The 25779-nt window shown below is 52.5% G+C and overlaps 2 protein-coding genes across 2 annotated transcripts; both read right to left on the reverse strand.

Annotated features, from left to right (window-relative positions):
• LOC114885928 (keratin, type II cytoskeletal 79-like) lies at positions 1–10593 on the reverse strand. The gene is given in 8 exon segments (XM_029206337.1): positions 1–72; positions 283–447; positions 5846–5941; positions 6065–6125; positions 7192–7233; positions 7235–7410; positions 10121–10449; positions 10452–10593. Coding segments are annotated over 8 exon segments (1083 nt in total).
• Positions 10594–16366: 5773 nt separating this feature from the next.
• KRT78 (keratin 78) lies at positions 16367–24208 on the reverse strand. The gene is made up of 9 exons (XM_029206714.1): positions 23843–24208; positions 23268–23482; positions 22165–22225; positions 21597–21692; positions 20600–20764; positions 20115–20240; positions 17323–17543; positions 16707–16741; positions 16367–16626 (listed from the first exon to the last, which is right to left on the reverse strand). The coding sequence occupies exons 1-9, from the start codon at positions 24206–24208 to the stop codon at positions 16367–16369; spliced, it is 1545 nt and encodes a 514-aa protein (XP_029062547.1).
• Between the last annotated feature and the right edge of the window lie 1571 nt (positions 24209–25779).

Raw genomic sequence — 25779 nt, forward strand, 5'->3', positions numbered from 1 at the left:
CTATGCGATCTCATTCGTGGTGTCCCTCAGGTTGTCCCCATGCTTCCCAGCTGTCACCTGCAGCTCCTTGTACTGGAGGCAAAGAAATGACAGTGAGCTGTCAGATCGTTCCAGGCCCCCATGGGTAACCACTGACCCCTGGGCCCACCCTCACAGCAGGATGTGTAGGCTGGATGTGTTTGGCCCCGGACCTCCGAGGAACCCAGTTGCCCAGGCCTCTCACAATGGAGGAAGGTCCTGGTGCGGGCCTAGCCCACATCCTTGGACTGGCCATTCTCTCACCTTGGTCTGGTACCAGGCCTTGGCCTCAGCCCTGCTCTTCTGGGCACTCTTCTCATACTGGACCTTAACCTCGGCGATGATGCTGTCCAGGTCAAGGTTGCTATTGTTGTCCATGGAGAGGATGACACTGGTGTCAGACATGTGAGTCTGCACTTGACTCAGCTCCTGCAAAAACAGAAATAGCTGTCACCAGTGCCCATGCCCCAGGCCAGGGGTCCCCAGGTGGCATCAGGAGGCCTGTGCTCTCCCCCAGGCTCCACCCTAGAAGGAAGCTACAACTGCCAGGAAAGGCCTCAATCTCTCCAGCTGGAATGGGGCTCCCAGTTTTATAGACATCTTTCTTTGTGTGGATTTGCAGGCTTCCAAGAGCTTAAAGAAGGGGAAAGGGAATGTGTGCTGACTGGACTCCAGCTGGTACCAGGCCTGAGCCAGCACAGTCACCTTTAATTCTCAGAACACCCTGTGAGACAGGCAGGGCCACAGCTGGCCCACAGGGTGCTTCTGTGCAAATTAGGAAACAGCACTCCTCTGGACAGAGGCAGCCAAGTATGGGCCTGATTCAAACGCCACTCTCTGCTCAGGCATTTAACAACTTGCATCACCATTCACAGTGGTCCTGACATAGGCAGGTGAGAAACAAGGCTTGGAGAAAAGAAGTGACACATCCAGGGTCACAAGATCCAAGGTCATCCAGTCTGACCCAGCAGGGCCCAGCCTGGAACCAGTCAGGTGAGTGCCCAAAGCCCAAGTGTTTTCCTCTGGAATACACTAATTATCTATAGTCCATGCTGATGTTCTGGACCCTCCCTGTGTTTCCAGGACCATCAGCTCTCACACCTAAAACGACGTTTAAAGGTGCCGAGAACGGTATGTTGGGCCTTGAGACCAGCTCTCATCACTAGGTCATGACTGTGTTGACTCCCAGTTGGGCTCTGCCTCTGTCTCTCCCGTGGTCCTTCCTGCCCTGGGCTGCAGACAAACTGCCCCAAACCCCAGCTCCGATCAAATCCCTCATCCACTCAGTGCTCCTCAGTGGCTCCCAAAGGGAAGAAAATCTTCGGCCTCAAAGTCAGTACCTTCCAACATATTCTGGTCTTGTCTCCAACTTTGCTCACACACTGCCCTTCACTGCTGCCAGTGGGATTACAGTAGATAGAAGAATGGCAAGAACAATCCACATTAGTGGACATTCCCTGTGATCAGGCACTGTGCTAGGCACTTGACAGGTACTAACTCATTCCCTGCCCTTTCCCAATGGCACAGAGAGCAACTTGCTCCAAATCACAAACTATTAAGCAAGGAGCTCAGTCTCAAACACAGGGAGTTTGACACCAGAACCTGAGACGATACAGACTAAGATGGAGATGGGCATAAAGAAAGAAAGAACTACCTCTTGTAATAAACTACAATGGAAAAGAATCGGGGAAAAAAGAATATATACATATATATATATATATATATATATATACCCGAATCACTTTACTATACACTTGAAACTAACACAATATTGTAAATCAACTATACTTCAATTAAAAAATAAAATTATAAAAAAAGAAAGAAAGAACTAGCAAAGCCAAAACTGACATCTCTATGGACATAGATTTAAATTCTCAAATTAGATTCTCTTTTAAAAGGTGAAATGGGTTGGGAGGGAGAGGGGGCAGAAATCCAATCACTAAAATATTTATGGTTTAGTGAAAAGACCTGAGCTCTAGGGACTTCCCTGGTGGTCCAGTGGCTAAGACTTCGCGCTTCCACAACAGGGGGCGCAGGTTCGATCCCACATGCCACGCGGCGTGGTCAAAGTGTACTAGAAAAAATTTTTAAATTTTTCTTAAAAAAAGACATGAGCTCTAAAGACAGACAAAGCTAAGTTCAAGTCCCCAGTCTGACATCTACCAGCTGTGGGACCACTGTCATCAATAAGCCTCACGAGGCCTCAGTCTCCTCTTCTGTAAAATGGCCGTGATAATACCTTCCTCATGCAGTTGATCTGAGGATTCAGATCCATACGTGGCCCATGGTGGGAGCTCAGTAAAATGAATCATTTGCCCAGACTTCTCCAAAGGTCAGTCAGGATGCCCGTGAGGCATGTGCCACAAAAAAAATCATTCTGTCACAGTCGTGCGTTGCCAGCATCATCTTGCAGCATCACCCATCACCCTCCCCAGCTCAGGGTCCCTCTACAGTCCCATGCCAGAGCGTGGTCCTGAGGAAAATTAACTTGAAATTTTTAAGACAAGGAGGCAAACACTATCTACCAGACACCATCAAGAGTGGATAAAGGTGTTCTTGCTAGGACTAGAGGATAAAAAGGTCAGGCTTTCCAAAGAAAGAGCTAATGCTAGTGGAGAGAGAAGAACTCTGTGGATTAAAGGTGTGAGCTCCTTAGACATCTGGGGCCCTGAGGGGAGGGAGCACCCACGCATGGGAAAAGGAACCAGAGGGGCGAAGTGAGGGCACTGGAGCTGGATCCCGGAGGGACCCCCCAGACCAGAGGGAAGCCAAGAGGTAACTTTCCTGCCCTGTACAACACACCAGGGATTGGTGGCTGGCCTTCTGGATTTCCTTGAGATCTGGCTTGACCAAAACCAGACCATGAAATCGATTACCGAGTGCAGTGTTAGCCATCACGCCTGGTATGCAAGCAAGGGAATGACTGCTCTGGCCTTCACTCTTCCCCCCCCCCCCCCCCCGCAAGGAGGTGCCCACAGACATGGGGAACTCTGACAGGAAGTGACCCTGGCTTGGTTCCAGCTCGCCTTCCCTGTTCATCTCCTCATCCATTTCTCCCACACACTTGATGCCAGGTCACCTGCTGCTCCCCAAACACACCGTGCTCTTTGGTGCCTCCGCGTCATGGCGCAGGCTGGGGCCCTGGCTGGCAGACCCTCGCTGCTCCTCCTTCAGAAGTCCCGCCCTTCCTTCAAAATCCAACACGAATGCTGTCTCCTCTGAAATGCCCTCAGACCTCCCAGGGAGGGTCAGCCACAGCCTGCCCCATGCACCTTATCCCTGTCCCAACATGGCTCTCATCACATGGTAACCCACAAAGGCAGACTGTCCTTCTGTGGTCATGTGGAAGGTATTCAGCCACATGTGTCAAATGGACAGGGAACAACAAAGGAAGGGAAAGCTTTTTGAGAGAGTAGGAAAGCTAGTTCCTACCCATTCAGAGAAGAGGAGCTAGGCACCCTTGACCTGTCCTAAAGGAGAGTCCACCCTAAGAGAGGAGAATAAGGAAGCTCCGGATGGTGAATGCCCATCAGTGATCCCACTAAAAAAGAAACTGGGGAGGCACCTAAGAAATCAGCATGATGGTACAGAACACTCCCCAACAAGCTCATCCCGACAGGCGTGTAGAGATGTTTGAAGGGGAACAACACAGCCAAGGATGCACTTGGAAAAACGCTAAGGCCAGTGGACAGGGGTCATTAGATAAGCTCTAGGTGTGAAGAACAGGGAGGTAGCATTGGGCTAACCCTACAGAAGACCCAGGCAAAGCCAACAACTCAACTGCTGTGTCATTTGCTCTTTCCCATCAAGAAAACAGTCATCAAACTGGAAAGGGCAGGATGCTTGAGAAGAAATGGAAGCCAAGACAGACACTGAGGGTATGAGAGACCTTGGCCTTGTTGGGAATCTCAGGGGTCCAGGCCAGAGGAGCAAATCCTAGGACCCCATGGCCATGGCCAAGGAAATAAACACCCCTGGAGATCCATGAGAAATATAGACAGTAGAAGAGTTTCCAGAGCCTGAGACATGAAAATGTCCTCATTTTCAAAGGGGAGAGATTTAGACTTCTCCAACTTAAACTTGATATCAATCACCTATGAACCTCTAGAATGAATTCTAAAATGTGTGTGAGAGGCATGGAGCCAGCAAGACTTCCCTAAGGAAAAGTCAAACCAAATAGATTTTATTCCACGGCTGTGTTACCAAACTACTAAAGGATGCCACGGATGCTATTTGACCAAGACTTTCTTTGGAAGACGGCTTTTTTTTCCCCTCTCTTTGGAAATGCTTTTTTTCTGACATTCTTAAAAATAAGACAGAAAAATGTGGGCCAGATGATGCCATGGTTAACTGGATTTTAAAATAACTGAGCCTCTTGAAACACAAATTATTTATTAGTGGAGTGATGAGATCAGCCTGGTGGGAAGGAAGGTCTAGCTCTTGGACGAGGACTCTTTTCTTGGCTCTGTCTGCCTTAATGTGTTTTATCAATGATTTACACTGAAATGTTGTAAAATAACTAAACTGAAAGTTTATCAGGTCTGCAGATAACCCAAAGCTGGGGCGTCAGTAATATATCCACTTATCCATTTGGACACCTCCAATATATGGATAGGAGAATCAAGTTTCAAAGCACCCACAGTGACCTAAAATGATGGGATGGAACCACAATAACATTTCACAGGAAAAAGGGGAATCATTAACTCTTGCGTTCAGTTTCAAAAATTCAGCTGCCCAAATACAGGAAGTTGGAGGACAGGGGATGCATGTCTCACTTGAAGGCATTCACGTAAAAAAACCCAGGGAGCTTTTAAGGGGCAAACATTGTGAAATGGCTTCTAAAAATAACACATAAACTAGTACAGTATTAGGCTGCATGAAGAGAAGTCTGTATCTGTAACCTTCCTCCCCACCTCTCTGTTTTCTGGATTCTGGACTAAGGATGCTGTTTCCCCAACTTTCTCACATGCCACAAATGTCAGTTCGCTAATCATCCCGACCACTAAATGGTTGTCATATGACAGGCATGTGTCACATGGAAGACAATTGGATACGTGCAGCCCAGAGGGCAGAATCAGGGCCAATCAAGAGCAGAAGTCATGGGAAGAAGATTCAAGTCTGCTTTCCAATACGGTTGTTCAACAATGGAAATGCCTTCCCTAAAAAAGAGTGAGCTCCCTGCCTCTAGAAGTATTCAAGTAGAGGCTACATGCCCCCCGTCAGGGATATTAGAGAAAGGGCTCTTATTCTGAGCATAAGGTTGGCCTTGGGCTCCCTATTGAATCTAAGAGTTTATCATCAACTCATGTCAAGTTCAACCCTCTTACCTTGGTCTTCAAAGCCCCCTTGTTTCCTGGGACCCCTCGTAGATTCTGTGATCTACCTGCTACCCACAGCTCACCTCCTGCTCTCACATGGAATTTCAGTCCCCACTCTCTGTCCATCTCTGCTCCTGTATCCCTTGCTCCATTACAAACTGGGCAACAAGGGGAACAGTATAACAGTCCAAGGACCAGGTTTTAATTTCAGAACTGCCTCTAACTAGCTGTGTGACCATGGGCAAGTTACTCAGAGCCTCAGTGTCCCTGACTATAAAAGGGAGACAATAATAGAACCTACATTATGGAGCTGTTGAGAGGATTATGTAAAAAGCTTAGCTCAGTTCCTGGCCCATCATAAGCACCTAAACATGGAAGCAAGTATTGATCCAGGTCCAGGTGCTATATTCTATCAATTAAGTTGCACTAGTGAATTCTGATCAGACTTCCAGGGGGAATCCCCAAAGCTGTATGTGAATGTAAGTATCCCTGTCCATTGGCTATCTTACTTCTTCATAAAGATGCCTCAAGAACTCCATCTCCTCTATCAGGATGCCTCTCATGCCACGCAGATCCATTTGGCCCATGTATGCAGCATCCATATCCTGGGGGCGAGAGAGAGAGCAGGGCGGTTGGCTCAGCCCCCAGGGCTCTCGCCTCTCTCCGAGTCAGCCCAGCACCCTGGCAGCCGGAGACCACCTGCCCCCACTCCCTGCCACCTTGTTCACCTTCCTGAGCATCACAAACTCGTTCTCTGTGGCAGTGTGCTTGTTGCTTTCATCCTCATACCTGTTACACAGGGAAGACTCAGCCCAGGCTCCGCCCAGTTCTGCCTTTTAAGACATTGAACCCAGTTGGCTTTAAGGAAGCCCTGATGGGTCCCACAATGGCCAAGAACACCTTTGGGGAGCAGTTCTGTAATGCAGCTAACCAATGAAGAAACAGGGATACAGTCTTTAAACATTCCTCCCACTTCCTTTGAGGAAATGAGCACAGTATTTGTGCAATAATATGGCAATTGAGAGCAGCCATCTCTTTGGATCAGAGCCCTTGGGAGGCTTTATGGGAACAGGTTGAAGATGTGTCGACAATGATTATCCTTTGCGTTCACTTTCTACAATAGGATGTCATTGAAAACACCAACTTCTCTCCAACTGCTTTTGCAGAGAATTTAAGGTTTAGAAATTGCCAGTGTCAAGCAATGGGAAAAGATATGGAAGTTTATACCTTAAACTCATAAATATACAGACCAACCAATCATAATATGTGGACCTTATTTGCATCTTGATTCAAGCAAACTGTATTTTTAAAATTTATGACATTTATGGAACAATTGGAAATTCAATTGTTGATTGGATAGTTGGTGATACTGAGGATTATTGTTTCAAAAGATTTAGGTGTTCTTAGGGCATTGTGTTTGTGTGTTATTAAATCACGTTATGCAGATGAACTATATGAATATATCCAGTAAACATAGTTGTGAATGAAATGACATGATGGCTGAGATTTGCTTCAAGACAATAAGGGAAGAGGAAAAGCGAGTGAGTAGGGGTGTAGACAAAATAAAATTGGCTATGAGTAGACAATAATTAAAGTTGGGTAATGAGAACATAAATGTTCATTACACTTTTCTCCCTACCTTATAATATTTTTTCATCTTACAACAGTACACAGTGTGACAATCCTCCAGGAGGCAATGGGTCCAGGACCTGAGCCCCCGAGGGAAGCAGCTCTGTCTGGACACTCCCCCAGCTGGGTCCCTGGACCTAAGAATAGGGTGGCCCTGTCTGGGGAGATTTCCCACGCTGACCCCTCCCCATCCCCACATGGCCCCAGCCTATCCAGCTCTCCTCACTTGCTCTTGAAGTCCTCAGCGAGATCCTGCACGTTCTTCAGCTGAGTCCAGCCTCCCCTGCTCGCCCTGGAGGTTGTCCAGCTTCCCCCATAGGTTGTTGATGAAGTACTCAAAGAGGAGCTCCAGATTGTTCCAGATGATGCCCAATTTCTGGCCCTGCTCCTGTAGCATCGCCCACTTGTTCTCCAGCACCTTGTTCTGCTGCTCCAGGAACCGCACCTGAGCCAGAGCAAGAAGGGTGGCTGGCGCCAGCCCCAGCCCCAGGAGGGACCAAGGACCTGGCCCATCGTCACCTTCTGTCTTGACCAGGACACCACAGGGCAGTGCAGGGCCTCTGTCTTGCTGTGGGGAGGAGTTCCTGAGTGAACAGTCTTTGCTGGAAAAGACAGTCCAATCCAATTACAAGGACCCTAAAGAGTTAATAAACATAAAAGCCCAGCTCCGGGACTTCCCTGGTGGCACAGTGGTTAAGAATCCGCCTGCCAATGCAGGGGACATGGGTTCGAGCCCTGGTCTGAGAAGATCCCACACGCCGCAGAGCAACTAAGCCCGTGCACCACAACTACTGAGCCTGTGCTCTAGAGCCCACGAGCCACAACTACTGAAGGCCACGTGCCTAGAGCCCATGCTCCACAACAAGAGAAGCCACCGCAATGAGAAACCCCCACTCAGAGCAACTAGAAAAAGTCCACACGCAGCAACAAAGACGTGGCCAAAATAAATAAATAAATTTAAAAACAAAAAAAAAAAGCCCAGCTCAGTCAGTCATTTACTTCACGACCCAGGAAGAAGTCAAGTCACTTCTTCCTGGGTCTCCCTTTCTCACTTGTCCTGGGTAAATCAAACTAGATCAATGTTTCTGAGCCTCAATTCTGCATCAAAATCAAAATTTTTAATGCAGATACATATATAGTATACGTGTATATATAGGTACATATGGATATATACAAATATACATACAGAAAGAGAGAGAAAGAAAGCAAATGTGACAAAATGCTAAAAACTGGTGAATCTGGGTGAAAGGAAATATAGGAATATGTTGTACCATTATTGCAACTTTTCTGTAAATTTGACATTTTTTAATTTTTTTTATTTTATTTTATTTTTTGCGGTACGCGGGCCTCTCACTGTTGTGGCCTCTCCCGTTGCAGAGCACAGGCTCCGGACGTGCAGGCTCAGCGGCCATGGCTCACGGACCCAGCCTCTCCGCGGCATGTGGGATCTTCCCAGACTGGGGCATGAACCCGTGTCCCCTGCATCGGCAGGCGGACTCTCAACCACTGCGCCACCAGGGAAGCCCAACATTTTTTTAATTTTTAAAATATGGATGTCCAGCCCTATTTCTACAGACTCACAAGGGTGCTCATGGCGTGAACTTAATGGGCCCCCAGGGGGTTCTCTGCCCAACCGGGATTCCAGGATACCAGACACGGACAACCTGTCAGGCCCCAGCTCCTAGACCATGGTTCTGAGAGTCTGAGAAGGTTTTGCTTGTTTGACCTTGGGGACAGTCCCACAAAAGAAACAAAAGTCACTAGGGGAAAAGGTGAGGAGGTGGGCAGAACAGCTTGCCTCACCCTTTGCCATCAGGTCTCTCCAGATCCCACCTCCACAGCACCCCAGGCCCACAGTCACATGGCCCCAGGACACTAGGCAGCAGTGACAAAAAGACCTCTTTATGCCACGAACTTGGGTCCCAGGGCTACCTCTGCCTCCAAGTACCTATATGATCCTGGGCAAATCACTCAACCTCTCCAGACCTCAATTTTCTCTTCTTAAAAATGGACACACGGGACTTCCCTGGTGGTCCAGTGGTAAAGAATTTGCCTTCCAATCCAGGGGATGCAGTTTCGATCCCTCGTCAAGGAACTAAGATCCCACATGCCGCAGGGCAGCTAAGCCTGTGCGCCACAACTAGAGAGAGAAAAAAAAACCGCACGCCACAACTAGGGAGAAGCCCGCATGCCGCAACCAAGACCAGACACAGCCAAAAATAAGTAAATAAATAAATAAATAATCCTTCAAAAAAAAAAAAAAAAGGAACACACTATCACCTAGACTGATTTCTCATGAGACACTGTGGGTATCATATGAGAAAGGGGACATGAATATCCTTTGGGAACCCACAAATCACTGAACCAAGGTATGGTCATCCACCAGGATTTTCCTCATCATGGTCCCACACTGCCTGGGGGGGCTCGGGGTAGAGGTAGACAATGCAGCAAAGTGGACCTGGAAATGCCAGAGATTACTACAAGAGCTTCCCTAGTTGGTCTGAGAGCCAGAGGAGGAGTCAGGACACTCCCGATCTGGGACAGATCAAACTGCATATCCCCGGGTCATGGTGACCACCATGCTCATTTTCCACCCCAAACTGAGCTCCTTGGTTGGAACAGCGAGGAAGAATTGGAGAAGGGAAAAGGAGACTTCCCCTAGGACCCCCTCACCATTGTATCCTGATCACATCTTTGTCCTTAGACCTCCTCCAAAACCAAGAGAACAGGCAACAGATGGGGTTCCTTGGAGACTTGACACTTGAGCCCGTTTTCCCAGCTATAAAACAACAAGAGGCAGTAAGGGCCACCCCACTAAGAAGAGCAATGAGGACAATCCGCTGTTTAATTGGGCGACAAGGCTGCCGTGTAACCCCATTAATGACGACTATAAGAAAAGCTGCAACACGGTCAAGCTAGGCTGGGCCAACAGGCCTCATGAGTGGACTCGAGATTCACCATCAACTACAGTAAAGACAGTCCAGCCATTCGGGTCCAGGCGTCCCACGCTCAGGCCAGAAGGGCTCCAAAGGTCATTCCATCCACTCCAGGCCCCAGTGCACAAGGGCTGCACCAGCCTCCGCCCAGCCCACCCTCTCTTAGGGGCCTGGCTTGCACTCCATGGCCCCTCCCTGCCTCCTTCTACCTCGGCCCACCTTGTCGATGAAGGAGGCAAACTTGTTCAGGGTCTTGATCTGCTCCCCCCCCTGGGTGCGCACCCGCTGGATCTCTGGGTCGATCTCCACATTGAGGCAGGTCAGCAGGCTCTGGTTGACAGTGACCTGCTGGATGCCTCCAGGAGGACAGGCAGGCCCAAACGTCTGCCTGCCAGCCCCCGGGCCCATATAGGCCCCACCACCAAGGCCGAAGCCTCCCAGGGCCTGTCCAGATGAGGCCCCTCCAGCCACGCTCACCGAGATGCTCTTGCTGGCCCCCAAGTTATAGAGGCTCCGGCTGCGAAAGCCACCCGTGCTGGGGCCACAGCAGGCCCTCCCCCGCTGCCACCACTCCGGGACACGGTCACCCAGCTGACGCTGCTGGGGGCCCGGGAGCCGCCCCCTCCGCTGGCAGAGTTAGAGCTGAAGGCCCCTTTGGTGGAGTACGTCTGCTGAGACATGGAGGACCTCATGGCTGCAGCAGGGCTGGAGTGCAGGCCGGGAGAGCTGGGAAAGAGCACGGTGAGCTGCTGGGCCACTGATGGCTTTTTTATCTTTTCCCGGCTCCTGGGCTCCACAGACACTCCTGCCCCATCGCCCCTGGAGAGAGGGAGGGGCCCTGTGGGTCAGGGGAGTCTCCTCTCCCATAGCGGGAGGGAGGGGCTGCTCCCAGTTATTGCCTGAGCTCCAGAGCTGGGGCTGAGCCAAGACCATCTGGGGCAGGATGCCACCTCCTTCTCCCCCCTGGGGCACTCCTGACTTGGAACAGGATGATAGGGGCTGCCGTGGCCACTGCCACCATGCAGTGGCTGGCTGGCCTTCTCCCACCCAGGCTTAGTGGCCACCATCAGTGGGGCTCTGTTCTGGGGTTGGTCCCAGGCCCCTGTGGTAAGCCAAGGCCCCAGGGCCCAGGCTGTGCGGTGGTCAGGGCGGAGGCATTGGGCGAGGGGCTGTGGAGAGGGTGCCCAGACCTGTTCCAGTCCCACCTTCCCGGCCCACGGCCTCGGTGCCTCCTGGAGGCCCAGGGTGTAGGGGCACAGGTGACAGCCTGGGGTGGCAGAGGGCAGGCAGCCTGATCTTTTGTCATACGCTGGCAGACTGTCTGCTCGGTGGAGATCCTGTGCTGGGCAAAGGGGATACAAAGACAGAAGAGGGTCCCTGCCCAGGCTCCTGGGAACTAAGATCCCTCATGCCACACAGTGCGGCAGAAAAAAAAGAAAAAAGAAGACGTAAGTGTCCAAGAAAAGCCCCAAGAGGCCTATGGACACCCCAGTCTTCCCAGCCCGCAGAGCCCCAGTGCTCAATCCAGAAAGGCCGGGGGGTTCCTCAAATCACATCGCAGAGTCTCCTCCACGCCCACCCACCTCAGGCTGCTGGGACCAAACATATCCCCAAGGGAGAAATGGGAGACATCAGTGTTAGTCAAGTGTTACGACGAGGGAGCTTTGAGGACCTGAGTTAGAGATTATTCCTCCTCACCCACCTTAGCTTTCAGCAAGGAAGGGGCACCAAGAGGAGAGAGGCTTGCCTGAGGAAGGAGCAGAGACAGCACTTGCTGTGGTCCTCACACAGCTGCCAGGGCTAGAGCTGGGACTCTCAGCAACTGTGTCCCCAGGATCCCAAAGGAAAGGACATGGGACCACCCCCACAGGAAGGCAGGCAGAGAGCGGGCCACTCCAGGAGGCTGTGGGATCCTTTCTAGGGCCTCTGGGAGGCTACAAATGGCTCCCAGTTGCCTGAAGGAGTTGAACCCAGCCTCCCATGGAGGATGGGGGTGAAGGTGCTCCAGAACTAGTCCCTTAATGCCCGAGAAGGATTCCTCTCCCTGCCTAGGGTTAGGACACCAGGCACTTGGGGGAGCTGGGCCGGGCGATGAATCCCCACTGAGGTGTATGTCCCCGGGCAACATTCAACCTCTCTGGGCCCCTTCACCTCTGCCTATAAGCAAGGCCCGCCAGGGAAATCCTTTCAAAAATCACTGGCCCCCACCTCTAAACACACCCTTTGACACGGCCCTGCCCACCAGATGGACAAGACCCAGCTCCACCCACCAGTGGGCAGGCATCAGTCCCTCCCACTAGTAAGCCTGCACAAGCCTCTTAGATCGGCCTCACCCACCAGGGGGCAGACACCAGAAGCAAGGGGAACTACAATCCTGCAGTCCATGGGGCCACAAACACAGAAGTCAGACAAAGTGAGATGGCAGAGGAATATGTTCCAGACGAAGGAACAAAATAAAACCCCAGAAGAACAACGAAGTGAAATGGAGATAGGCACTCTACCCGAAAAAAATTCAGAGTAATGATAGTAAAGATGATACAAGATCTCAGAAAAATAATGGAGGCACAGACAGAGAAGATACAAGAAATATCTAACAAAGAGCTAGAAGGTTTAAAAAACAAACAAACAGGGCTTCCTTGGTGGTGCAGTGGTTGAGAGTCCGCCTGCAGATGCAGGGGACATGGGTTCGTGTCCCGGTCCGGGAGGATCCCACCTGCCACAGAGCGGCTGGGCCCGTGGCCCATGGCTGCTGAGCCTGCATGTCCGGAGCCTGTGCTCCGTAACGGGAGAGGACACAACAGTGAGAGGCCCGCGTACCGCAAAAAAAAAAAAAAAAAAAAAGAACAAACAAACAGAGCTGAACAATAAAATAACTGAAGTGAAAAATACACTAGAAGGAATCAATAGCAGAATAAATGAGGCAGAAGAACAGAAAAAAAAAATTGCTGACCCACCGTCCCAGAACTGAGCCATCACTTCCACTAACCTTTGTCCCCGAGGCTATAATCACTTTCTCAGCTCCCTTATCTCTCCCCACGGAGCATGGGAGGGGGAGACAGTGGCAACTGGGGAAGGGAGTGATGTCAGCCATCTGAGTCAGGCGCAGCCAGGATGGTGGCAGTAGAGTCAGCTGCAAACACACACTCCCCCTCTCCCCAGAGACTGACATCCTCCAGTATTTACGGGGTGCTCTGTGCCAGGCTTTGTGCCGGGAGCTGGTAACAGGCGCTCAGGCAGCCCAGGGCCCATTCTAACCATTATTGCTTGGAGACAGTCTCACCAGTCCCAGCCCAGACAGCATGGAGCCACTGTGCCTCCTCCAGTCCAACTCTCCACTCATCTTTATACAGGACACCCAAACTCAGACCTTCTTAGTGTAGGAGGCGTGGTTCCCTCCCCACCTCTGCTGCTTGGACCAAGGGCTTCCATCTCTGAGACCTTCCCCTGTCCAGGGGCTCTCCCTGCACAGGACGCAAGGACAGAGGGGACAGAGCGCTGCTGCCGCTATGGAAAGGATGAGGGGAGACAGCCTATGGCATCAACCAGGCACCCAACGTGAGTCAGGCTGAGTGATAGGAAAGATGCAGAGGTGAAGAAAACAGCCACTGCCCTTGAGGAGCCCCATCCAGGGCAGCGCTTTCTCATCTAGTAGGAATAATTATAGTTGGCATTTATTGAGCACTTACTTTCCATGCAATAATGCATCCAATCCCTACAGTGGGGATGCTCCGTTTGCGTCCTTTCTGCCCCAGGTCCATTCCCTGACCTCCTTAACCCCTGCAGGCTGCTCCCTGCCTCTCTGGCTTCCGGAGGAGGGGGTTGGCCAAGGAGGGGACACTAGCAGGAGATCTGAGAGAGAGGTGGCTATTTCCTCCTGCCCCCTCCCTGCTCCAGAGGTGGCTGCCTTCCTCTGTGATTACAGCTTCTTCCCATCCCCGCACCTCTATCACCCAATCAGTCATCCATTCTTCCTCTTGTCTCTTAAGCTCTACTCAGAGCCACCATCTCGTCCTGATTTTCCTGGGACTGTCCTGCTTTAGCACTGAAAGTCCCACACCCTGGAAAACCCCTGGGCCCTGGACACCCCTGGTCAGGGGGAGTGGGGGGATGGGGTGGGTGGCAATGGCTTCCCACAACTGCCTGCCTCTGGCCTCTCCGTCCTGTGTTTGTGCCCTTAGCCACATCCACACCTCTGTAAGGAATCCTTTCATTAAAGTCCATTTAGTTGAACTATCTTGGGTAAATTGGTTTCCTTCTGGGACCCTGAATGGTCCCATCCCCACACAGCCCGGTGAGGTAGGTATTATTATTACTAAAATCTTTTCACAGGTGAGGAAACTGCGGCACAAAGGGGTCAAGTACTTGGTCAAAGTCACACCACCAGTAAATAGCAGAGCCAGGATTCAAGCCCAGGAATTCTAGCTCCAGGGCCATGTGCTTACCCACTCATGTCTCCCTCATAGAAGGCAAAGGCTGAAAAGCTCCTCCTTAGATACTTTTGATGGAGAGAACTGTGGGTCTGATAAAAGGGCTGGCCTCCCCATAAAGGAGAGGGCAATGGCGTGACCTCCTGCAGCTCAGGCCATGGAGTTGGGAGTTGACCAGGTGGAGACAGGGAAGAGGGAAGGAGCAGTGCAGGAGCTGATGGGCTGCTGGAGAATGAGAAGGTGACCCTCCCACCCTCTTAGCACCTGGCCCTGATGCCCACACTCCTGGCTTCATGCAGAGCTTCCTGCAGAAGAGGGAAGGAGAAGATGTTTCCAGGGTTATGTTCAGACAGGCCCAGAGATAGGATGAGCGCCAAGGGGCAGGAGGGATGGGGCATAGTTCCAGTCCCAAGTACCCATCAAGCCTCCAGGCACAAGCTGAGCTGCTGATCCCCATCCAGGGTGCAGGAGAAGAGCCTGCCCAGAGGTCCCAGGCTAATAGGAAACCTGCATTCCAGACAAGAACTGGACAGAAACAGAGCCAAGAACAGCAACGGGCACAGCCAGACTGTGACAGGGACAAGAAGGGTCTCGTGCATTCTGACATGGAGAATTGGGGAAGGTTTCCAGGTGGGAGGAAAACTGGTGCAGACTTGGGAAGAAGGAGGAACAGGGATGAATGGGGCTGTCCTGGGTCAGGAGTAGAGCCCATTGTAGGCAGTTAAGCAGGGAGCAAGATACAAGAGATACTAAAACATCAGTGGGATGGAGGAGATGGAGGGCATCCCAGGGAGCATAGTGGAGGGTTGGAAAGAACCCCTTGATGAGCTGATTGGGGTGAGGAGTGAGATGTCCACAGGACCTACCCAAACAACAATAGATATTCCATAAATTGCCTCCCGAGGAGAGTGAGCTGGGTAGCTGCATAGCTTTTGTTTTGCTGGGTGAGCTGTGCAATCCTGGGGCAGAGCTGAATTGCTGGAAGGAGCGGCAGAGAAGCTGCACATTGCCAAAAGGAGCCTTCATCTCTGGCCTGCAGCCTGTCCTCTAAATGCCCTTTCAACACATATTTAAGGCTATGGCTTAGCATCATTGCTGAATTATTAACCTGCCCAGGAGAAGGGTCAGGTTAAAGCTCAGAGGTGAGAGATGGGGGTGAGGTGACAAGACCCAGGTTTGCCACCCTGGGTAGAGCTGGAGCCAGCACATCACTGGGAGGGGACTGGATGAAGTGACAGAACACAGAGGACCTCAGCACAAATCCTCATCTCCAAACCCAGGGTATCTGAATTAGCTGTCAAAGGCCAGCCTCTGGCCCTGGAAACCAAGGGCTCCAAGAAGGAAAGTCTGGCTCTCATGAATGGGAGGGGTTATGCAGGAGACACCAGGAACAGAAGGGGTGAGAAAGACACATTAGGAGGGCACAATAGGTCTGATCTTGTTTGCCAGAGTAGCCCTAGTCCTGGCACTCAATAAAATTTATGGGAGGGAGGGAGGGGGGAGGGGGAGGGAGAGCGAAAGGAAGACCCACTACCAGGAGAACTGGGTGCTGCTTTATTTCACAGGAAATAATTGGACAGAAATACAGAAATGGAGGCCCAGAGGCTGCTGAAGAGGGCAAGGATGGTGTCCCTTGGTTCCAGCCCTCAGGCTCTTGTCAGTGGGCCTCAGGCCTCTCCCTTGGGGTGCGGATGCAGTCTGGCGAAGCCCAACCAGGAGTTTTCCTAGCTCGGCTGAAGGCTGTGGAGAGAGGAGAGGAGAAGCCTGGCTGGAGGCTCGACGCTGTGCTCCTTGGTTAGTGTAGGCAGCGGACAAATGAGATGCAAATCAGTACGCGGAACAAGGCCAGACAGGGCAAGCATTCAGAACAGCAGGCCGGACCCGACTGACTTCTGCAGAGTCCCCTGTGGGCTGGCTCGGGCTGTGGGCAGTGGACACAGAGCTGGCCATGGAGGGATGGGAGTGATAAGAGTGGGGGAAGAGCTGAGAGGGCTCAGGAAGGCGGGAGGGTGGGAGGAGCAAATGGCCTCCGGGTCACTCAGTCTGTGATGGACGTCTTCAGACTTGACTCGACCATCTTCTTCAGGATGGTGTGGCAGGTGCAGCTGGAGCCAGAGCCGGACACAGAGCAAGAGCCCAAGACAGGGCGCTGCCCAGAGCCCAGGATGACGTTGGAGTCACTGGTCACGATGCTGGAGCAGCTGGACCCAAAGCTGCCATTCCCGCCTCCGAGTCCACAAGTGCCCACCAGGCCACCATCTGCTCCTCCAGACACGATGGTGCTGCCTTCCCCAACAGCTGCCAAGAAAGGCACCAGGGTCACAGCAGAGTCCTCGATTCCCCATGGGGCCCCTCTCCCAAAGTCCCCTGATACTCACAGATAGTGACTTGACTGGTGCACTCCCCAGACGTCCTGGGGGAAAAAGGACGAGAGGAAGAAATGCTAAGCAGGGCTGCAGAAAATATGTTCCCAGGTGCTTTTAAGCCTCTTAGAGCAGCTCACCACCCTCTGAGCAGATAAAATCCCCAGTCCCCAATTTTAAATCCCTCCCAGCAGAATGGGTGGCCCTCGGTGGCTTACAGTGTCAAGAAACCTCTCAGCATCCTAGGGACTTCCCTGGTGGCGCAGTGGTTGAGAATCTGCTTGCCAATGCAGAGGACACAAGTTCGAGCCCTGGTCCGGGAAGAACCCACATGCCGCAGAGCAACTGAGCCCGTGCGCCACAACTACTGAGCCCACGCGCCTAGAGCCCGTGCTCCGCAACAAGAGAAGCCACCACAATGAGAAGACTGTGCACCACAACGAAGAGTAGCCCCTGCTCGCCACAACTAGAGAAAGCCCGCTTGCAGCAACGGAGACCCAACGCAGCCAAAAATAAATAAATAAATTTATTTTGAAAGAAAGAAAGAAATCTCTCAGCACTCTGTGTTGGCCTTGCATCCCCCCACCCCCACCTCCGTCACACATCCTCAGGGCCCTCTGACCAGCCCCACCTGCTCTGCTCGCCCTCCAGCAGCCTGCGGTAGGTGGCGATCTCCACATCCAAGGAGAGCTTCGAGCTCATCAGCTCCTGGTACTCGCGCAACAGCCGCGCCATGTCCTGCTTGGCGGTTCTCAGAGCGGCCTCCAGCTCGGCCAGCTTGGTCTGAGCATCCTTGAGGGCCAGCTCCCCACGATGCTCGGCATGGGCGATGGCAGCCTGCAGTTTGGCATTCTAGAGAGGGGTAGAAATAAGGGAGGAAGTGGCTGTAAGCCCGACACAGACTCCCAAAGCACCTACTGTGGATATAACTTAAAGGCTGAGATGGACCATAATCTCAAAAGCTCAAAATTATTCCTGGCCATGACCAGCTCTTCTCATTCTCAAAGAGAGTATTGCCTCTTCTGCTTCTTTAACTCCCAGAGTGGGTTAAGTAACATCTCAAAAATGTCAGGTCCATCAAGAACTTCAGAAAATAATCTTATTTGGAGATAGGGTCTTTGCAGATGTAATTAGTTAAGGATCTCAAGATGCTATCACATTGTATTTAGGGTGAGCCCTATATCCAGTGACTGGTGTCCAAGAAAAAGATGAGACAGACACTGAGATGACGCCGTGTGAAGATGGAGGCAGAAATGGGAGTGATGCACCACCAGACGAGGAATGCCAAGGAACTTCCGGAGCCACCAGAGGCCAGGAAGAGGTGAGGAAGGATTCCCCCAGCTCCTTCAGAGTGAGTGTGGCTGCCCGCACCTGAGTTCAGACTTCTAACCTCCAGAACTGACAGAATAGATTTCTGCTCTCTCAAGCCGCCAAGTCTGTGATACTTTGTATGGCAGCCACAGGAAATGAATGCAGCTCCTTCTCCACTTTCTCCCATGATCTCCCCTATTTCTCCCCACCCTGTCAACCCTCAGCACCTTCCCTGCAGCACTTTCTCTCTCCTAGGGTACTTAAAGCTCTTCCTGTCCCGGGCGGGTCATTATCTACAAGTCTTATCTTGAGGGCCACGTGTCCTTGAGGCTTTTGGAACAGCCCCATTTCAAATACTTTATCCTGATGTTGTCAGAGTCTCATGGGCCTCAGTTTGGGGTCTGAAAAACATTCTCTGTGCTCACCTCTCCAATCCGACAGAAAACTCCTAGAAGAAGGACAGCATCCCTGTCCAATCAGCCATCTAGTTGATTTTCCCTCACGTTCGGTTCAAGAAAGAAGACATTCCCTAAAGGCTCTCTTTCACTTACCACAAAGCACCCCATGGATGAGGAACAGGGTCTCCATTCTACAGGTGAAGAAACTGAGGCTCGGAAAGGAGGTGAGTGGCGGAGCTGAGACCCTAACCCAGAACAGCTGAGGTCCAGTCCACCACTCTTACTGTAGCCTCAGTTCATCAGGTTTGTGCATGAAAAGGAGGAGTGAGAGGGGGCTGTGACCCCAAGAAGGATTCTCCCAGGAAAGGCACCTTGCTATGCAGGGGGGACTGTGTTTCCCAGACATGGGGACATAGTGACTCTCCTAAGTGCTGGCCACTGGTCTCTGAGACTCCACGCACTTCATTGTCACCTGGGTGAACTTAGTTGAGAAAGCAGGTTTCTTGCCTCCACCTTTTTTTTTTGCAGTACGCGGGCCTCTCACTGTTGTGGCCTCTCCCATTGTGGAGCACAGGCTCCGGACACGCAGGCTCAGCGGCCATGGCTCATGGGCCCAGCCGCTCCGCGGCATGTGGGATCTTCCCGGACAGGGGCACTAACCCGTGTCCCCTGCATCGGCCGGCAGATTCTCAATCACTGCGCCACCAGGGAAGCCCTCTTGGCTCCACCTTTAGAGACTCAGATTCCCTCTCTCTGGTGGGAAGCCCAGGAATCTGCATTTTATCAGACACCCCCAGAGAACCCCAAAGCTTCCAGAGCAAAAAGTCCACATTTATGGGCAAAACACTGTGGCAGCAAATTGAGTAATAGGACCTGGTCACCCTCATCTCAGGTCCTTCCTCACACTCCGAAGGAGAGCAGGTCAGAATGGTTGGAGACTGAGTCTGGCCTTTGAATGGTCTGTGCTCCAAGAAGCACAGACCCTGCTTGCATGTGGACCCTGCTTGCATGTGGACAGGCCACCCATGGCTTGGGAGTCAGGCTGAAGTGCTTGAGGAAACGGCCAGACTCTGTGGTCTCAGCTCTCAACCCTCTGTTGATCCCAAGAAAACGATGCTTTGGGCTTGGCGAAAGTGAGGGCAAAGACACTTGAAAACTTAAGAATCTGTAATCCTCACACCTTGAAGTCAGGTCTCCAGGAGAAGCAGGAACCCACCTCCCTGCCCTTGCCATTTTCTCCCTCCACCTCTCCCAGCTCCTCACACCCACAGTATCACCTGACCCTAAGGGGGCCTCGGCGCCCCACCGTCCTGCCCATGTCCCCCGCTCCCTGAGATCCTGGTACTCTCCCTCCCTAACACGGGACCAGGAAATTCAGCGTGTGGCCTTAGAGTCCTTACTGGGCTTGACGAGTAAGCATCAAAAGAAGAGATAAGAAAAGAGACGAATTAACCCTCTCCCCAAGGAGCTGAAAGCAAGATGTGCATGTAGACACAGAATGCAGCGTGAGGGCTGGGGCCAGGGTCGGCAGTGCAGAGCCCATGCAGCTAGAATTCCCAGGAGGAGAGCTGAACGCCTCTGAAATGGGGCTTGAAGTTCTCTCCACCCCAAATTAGCCAACCCCCGGCCAGTTATCAAAGTTTCACACAAACCCAGCAGTGACCCTGGCACAAAGGTGGTAAGACAGAGGGCTTGGGGCCTCTGGTACCCTCACCTGCTTTTTGAGGTTCTCAGTCTGACTCTGCAGCTTCTGAATTGCCTGCTGCAGCTGCGTGATCTGGACTTTGGTCCCCTTCATTTGGTCCCCATGAAGCTGGGCAGACACCTGAAGCTCCCGGTACTGATGGGGGATGGGGTGACACCGTCAGTGGAGAGGACCCTCACCTTTGACCCCAAGACCATGAGGAACACCATGGCCCCGGTTCTCTGCCTCCTCACATCCTCATTTGGGAAGCGGGTTAAAACGCTTGGAAAACCAGGACACGGTGGGATGTGGTTGCGGAAGTCTGGGCTCATCTCCCACAGTTTCCCTGCATTGCCTCCCTCCTGGAGAGGGGAAACATGGTGCCCACCCAGCCCCGGTGCTTCAGAGAGGTTATTACAAGTGCCCAACGGGACCAAGGTGGACGACCACCCTGGGGGGGCAGGCAGGGAGACCCAGCCATTTCCAGCATGGTGCCTGTCCCCCGGCCCTGGCACCTTGGTCTGGTACAGCATCTCGGCCTCGGCTTTGCTGGTCCCAGCGATCTCCTCGTACCGGGCACAGACCTCGGCGATGAGGTCTCTGAAGTCCAGGCGGTGGTTGTTTTCCATGGACAGCACCACAGACATGTCGCTGGCCTGGGTCTGCAGCTGGCCCAGCTCCTGTGGGGAAGACTGACTCAGTGTCCGTTGGCCCCCCGGCTCCCTTTCCCCTTGGAGCCCCGGGCAGGTGGGCAGAGTGCCCTCTTCCTTCGGAGGCAGCCCTCCTTCGTGCCGGGTGACCATGAGCACACCCTGCCCTCTGTGGGGCTGTGTCCTTTTCTGGAATTGAAGGCTGTCCAACGACTCGTGGACATTAAAGGAACGTGTCTGGCAGGGTCTGAAATCACATGGTCCCCATCACTCCCCTGACCTCCTAACACATCCTCTCTCTTGTTCCCATTGATCCAGTCACAGCAGCCTCCTTGCATTTCCTCAAAGACACCAGCACCCTCTGCCTGGAATCCCAGATTCCCCACTGTGTGTCTGTCTTCCTCACTTCCTTCAGATCTTGGCTCAGATTTTGTCTTCTAAATAAGGCCATGCCAACCACCCTATTTGAAATTGCCACCTGCCCTACCCCCTGCCACATTCCCAATCCTCCTTTCCCTGTTCTAATTTTCCTTATTCCCATAGTATTTATCACTTTCTAACATACTTGGTAATTTATTTATTTACTAGGTCTAGTGTTTATTGTCTGTCTCCCAATAGAAAGCAAGCTTCATGATTTTTGTCTGGTTGTTCACTGGTGTATCCCCAATACCTAGTAATTCACATGGTAAATTCTGAGTAACTGTTTATCAAAGGACTGAATGACTGGCATCTAATTCACTCTAACCAGGCTTCACCTCCCAGCCACTCCCACTATTGCCACAGGAGCCTGCCCACACTGTCCCCTTCCCTCCCGCCCACCTGCCCCTGGCAGACCATCACTTCTGCCCTTAGTGATCCATACTTCTTCATACAGACGCCTCAAGAAGCAGATGTACTCTTTCAAAGCCTCCACCTTGCCTTCCAACTCCATCTTGCTCGAGAGAACTCCGTCCACAACCTGGGGACAGGAAGATAAAAGCCATATGCCCCCACTCCCTCTTTGGGGGTCCCACTCTGACCCAGGAGTTCTGTTCACACACTGCCCAACACCCACCCCATGGCCATCTCCAGCTCCCATTCTTTCCTCCTCCAGCCCCGCCCTGCCCTGCTCTCTCTTTTGCCTGACACTGACCTACACCACCTTCAGGAAGCCTTCCCTGATTCATCCTAACCAGTTCTGTTTCTTCCACTCCCTCCCCACCCTCTCCCACAGTGACACCAGAGCTCATCACATAGTCCCTCAGTTGGATCTTGTCCTAGGGTCCCCCTGTGTCTACGTAGATGTCCCATTTCCTCAGAGGGTCCCTATAGGCAGTGTGACAGCATGTCGTGCGTGAGGATCTCCCACCCACTGCCCTCCCAGCCCAGGACCGGGCTCTGTGCACGGTGGATGCTCGGGGTTCGGGTAGAGCAGCTGACCCCACCCTCACCTTTTTGAGGACCACGAAGTCTTTCTCCAGTGTGGCGCACATGTGGGCCTCCCGTTCATAACTGCCAAGTAAGTATAGAAAGACGCTGCCTGGAGTGCCGGCATCAGAGCCCAGGCCCCTCTCCAAGTACACCCTCCCTGAAAAGGCCACTCTGCTTTAGATGCTCCAAAGCAGGACACACCACCAGCCGGCTTCTCTACTCTTCCATCAGGAAGCTTTGTCATGTCTTATGTCCCTCTTCACTCTTTCAGCCCAGGTCGACTTGTGCCATCAGGCGACCTTGCTTCATGTTTATAAGGCACATTCAAACACTCTTCTCACTTACCACTCACAGTCATCACCTGAAGCAGGCCTTTTGGATTTTATTAGCGACATTACAAGATGTGCCCAAGTCCTAGATAACTAGGTGGCCCAAGCAGACCTAAATCACAGGTCTCCTGGCCCCACTCTTTCCAGGACCTTCCACCTGGGTCCTGGAGCAATGCTCCCAATGTTTCTGGAAGGTAAGAAAGGCAAGTGGCATTTTCCCAGTCTACAGATATGGAAAGTGAGGCTGGGAAAGGTAAGATGCCTTGCCCAAGGCCACACAGCTATTCCTTGTCCACAGTCACTAAACCCAAGCCTCCTCTTGGTCCAGGGCTCTCTCCATACCACCAGGTGACCTGGCGGGGAACCCAGAACCACAGCCTACCTGTGAATCATGCCACAGGCCTAGGGAATGAATTCTCTTCCACCTCTGAGACCAGAGAATGTCTGAGTCACTTTGACCCACAGCCTGCTCAACAGAAATTTCTCAAGAAAAAAACCCACATAGGCATTGTTTAATAAGCCCATCCCAGCCTTGACCAGAAACGTGGCCCTCGTAACTGGGGCCTGCTAGAATCGAGGCTCTCCAGTCCTGGATATCAGGGGCTGTGGGACCACTTACTTGCAGCAGGTGGGGCCCCCTGAGAATCAGAGGGAATGGGGATGCGGAGGGGCTAGAGGGGAGGCCGGTCATGTGACCCTGGGAGCTCAGCAGTGAGATACCCTCTGGCTGACAGCCTGATTCAAGCCCTCCCAGCCCCCATCCAGGGCCCATGGGGATGCTGCGTTTTGCCTACTTGGCTTTATACTCCTCCTGCTGGTACTGGCAGGACTTCAGCTCGGCGTCCAGAGACACTCGTTCTCTCTGCAGCTGCTCCAGCTGCTTCCTGAGCTGGACCAGACAGGCCTCGAAGAAAGACTGCAGGGCCTGGGGACTGTCACTCAACTCCTGCTGCTGCAGCAAGTCCCACTTGGTCTCCAGGACCTTGTTTTGCTGCTCCAGGAACCGCACCTACAGCACAAACAGCGGGTCCCTGAGGCAAGCTCCTGCCAGACTCCCTGGGCACAGCCTCTGGGAAATAAAGCCTGAGCAACCCTCTAGCCAGCCCGGAGCCTTTAAGGCCTTTGATAAATATTTTCCAACACACTAAATGAATTATAATGACATTTTTATAAAGGGAATTTCAAAACACTAATTAAACAGAGCCTCAGCATAACCAGAGAGCCTCCAGTCAGACCACAGGAGGGACTTCCTTGCTGCAGGAGTGATTAGAAAACTAGTAGGAGACCAGACTTCCCCATTCCCAAGTCCATCGAGAACAGTTCCTCGAGGGAGGCACAGAGACAGGGGCTTAGCTGAGTTCACCCTCACCTTGTCAATGAAAGAAGCAAACTGGTTGTTGAGGGTTCTGATCTGTTGGGTCTGCTGAGACTGAACCACCTGGAACTGGGGGTCGATCTCAATCTTCAGTAGGGTCAGCAGATTCTGGTTGATGGCCACTTCCTGGATGCCTCCCGGAGGGCATGGGGAAAGCCCAGGCCCACCGATCCCCTCCCCATACCTCACCCCTAGCCTTCCCCTTGAACCCCAGGCCCTCCCACGAGAGCCTCCTTGGCACCCCCCAAAGGAACTGAGGCTCCTGCTGCTGAAGTTGACCCTGCCTCGGCCCCCCGAGCGAGCAGAACAGGCTGAGCAAGCACTGAAGCCCCTCTGGGCCCGGCAGGGAGAGAGAGACATGGCAGAGACTGAAGGTTTCACAGCTACAGACAGAGTATCCTCAAGGTGTGTGTGTTCCTGCCCTGAGGCCCCGGGATGGCACAAGACTTTTATCTCCTCTCGTGCCTGGGCTGGGTCTCGGAGAGCAAGATGCTCTTGGCCTGAGTGTGTCTGTCACTGACTCCAGCTGGCCTCTTCTGACACGCCTGGGGAATAGGTGCCTGGCAAGTGCAGAGCCCAAGGAAGAGACCCAGAGCCTGCCCTCAGAGCTCCCAGGCTATAGGAGGGATGGGCACATTCTGAAGACCAGGAAGTAGCCAGAGACCTGGACTTCAGTGCTGGGGGATGGGGAGAGATGGCCCTGAGCAAACTTCCTGAGGGTCATTCAAGGAAGGCTTCCTGGAGGAGGAGATGGGGAAGAAGGGAGGCACATTCAAAGGGAAAAGAAGATGGAGGGGGTTCAGATGGAGCCCTTGAGTGCCCTGCAGATGCTGGACAGAGGAGTGCATCTTCCCGAGGGAGGGTCTACATTCGAGAGGAGGAGGAGGAAGGCACTTTGCAGCACAGGAGAAGCCAGGAGGTTAATAGAGGTGTTATTGTCATCGTTAGCTAAAAGACACTGCAGGGCTTCCCTGGTGGTGCAGTGGTTGAGAGTCCGCCTGCCGATGCCAGGGACATGGGTTCGTGTCCCGGTCCGGGAAGATCCCACGTGCCGCGGAGCGGCTGGGCCCGTGAGCCACAACTACTGAGCCTGCGCGTCCGGAGCTTGTGCGCCGCAATGGGAGAGGCCACAACAGTGAGAGGCCCGCGTACCGCATAAATAAATAAATAAATAAATAAAAGACACTGCAGGATTTGGAAATGAAACAGAAAAACGGGGTACCCAAGTCCCTCCTCTTGCCCAACCCAGCAATCATCCATGAAGCGCCACCCCACTCAAACCAGCCATCTCCACCCGGGATGGCAGCGAATGGAGCATTTCTAAGCCCAGCCTGTGTCCCTTTCACAAAACACAGCACTAGGCACATCCACTTGGGTCCAGCACTGTGTCTATCAAGTTACACATCAGAGGATCCCAGGCTCTGAAATAAAATGTACATTTAGAGACATACCTTCCCCGGGGACTGGGAGCAAAAACAGGAGTTTTGAGGCTCGTTTGCAGGATAGATCCCATCTCCGCCCTGAGAGTCTGCTAATTGGAGGAGCCCCAAGGTTCATCATTCAGCAGGCCTCCCACCCGGTGGAGGACCCGTGATGCGAGGCATCCAGCCACCTCCACTGCTGCCCTCCCACTGCTGTCAGGGAGGGCAGGCATCTCTGATTTTTAGAAATTTCCAAAATGTCTTCTTTATAAGGCGGGAGGGCTATTTCCCCCTGTCCCTCCCCCGCTTTCTTAGAGCCTGATGCACCCTGAAGCTGGGATACTGGGCCTTTGATAATGCAACTCAAAGCCAGGACAAACAGAGACTCAGCATAATAAACACTCAAGAGATATGCTATGAGGAAGTCAGTCCTAGCAATGCAAACAATCCCATAGATGTTCCACCCCCAGGACCAGACAATGGTGAGCGCATCTCCCCTCCCTCCAGAGG

Source organism: Monodon monoceros, unplaced genomic scaffold, assembly GCF_005190385.1.
Source record: "Monodon monoceros isolate NGI ecotype Baffin Bay Population unplaced genomic scaffold, NGI_Narwhal_1 Super_Scaffold_6, whole genome shotgun sequence".
In the NCBI taxonomy this organism is placed as follows: domain Eukaryota; kingdom Metazoa; phylum Chordata; class Mammalia; order Artiodactyla; family Monodontidae; genus Monodon; species Monodon monoceros.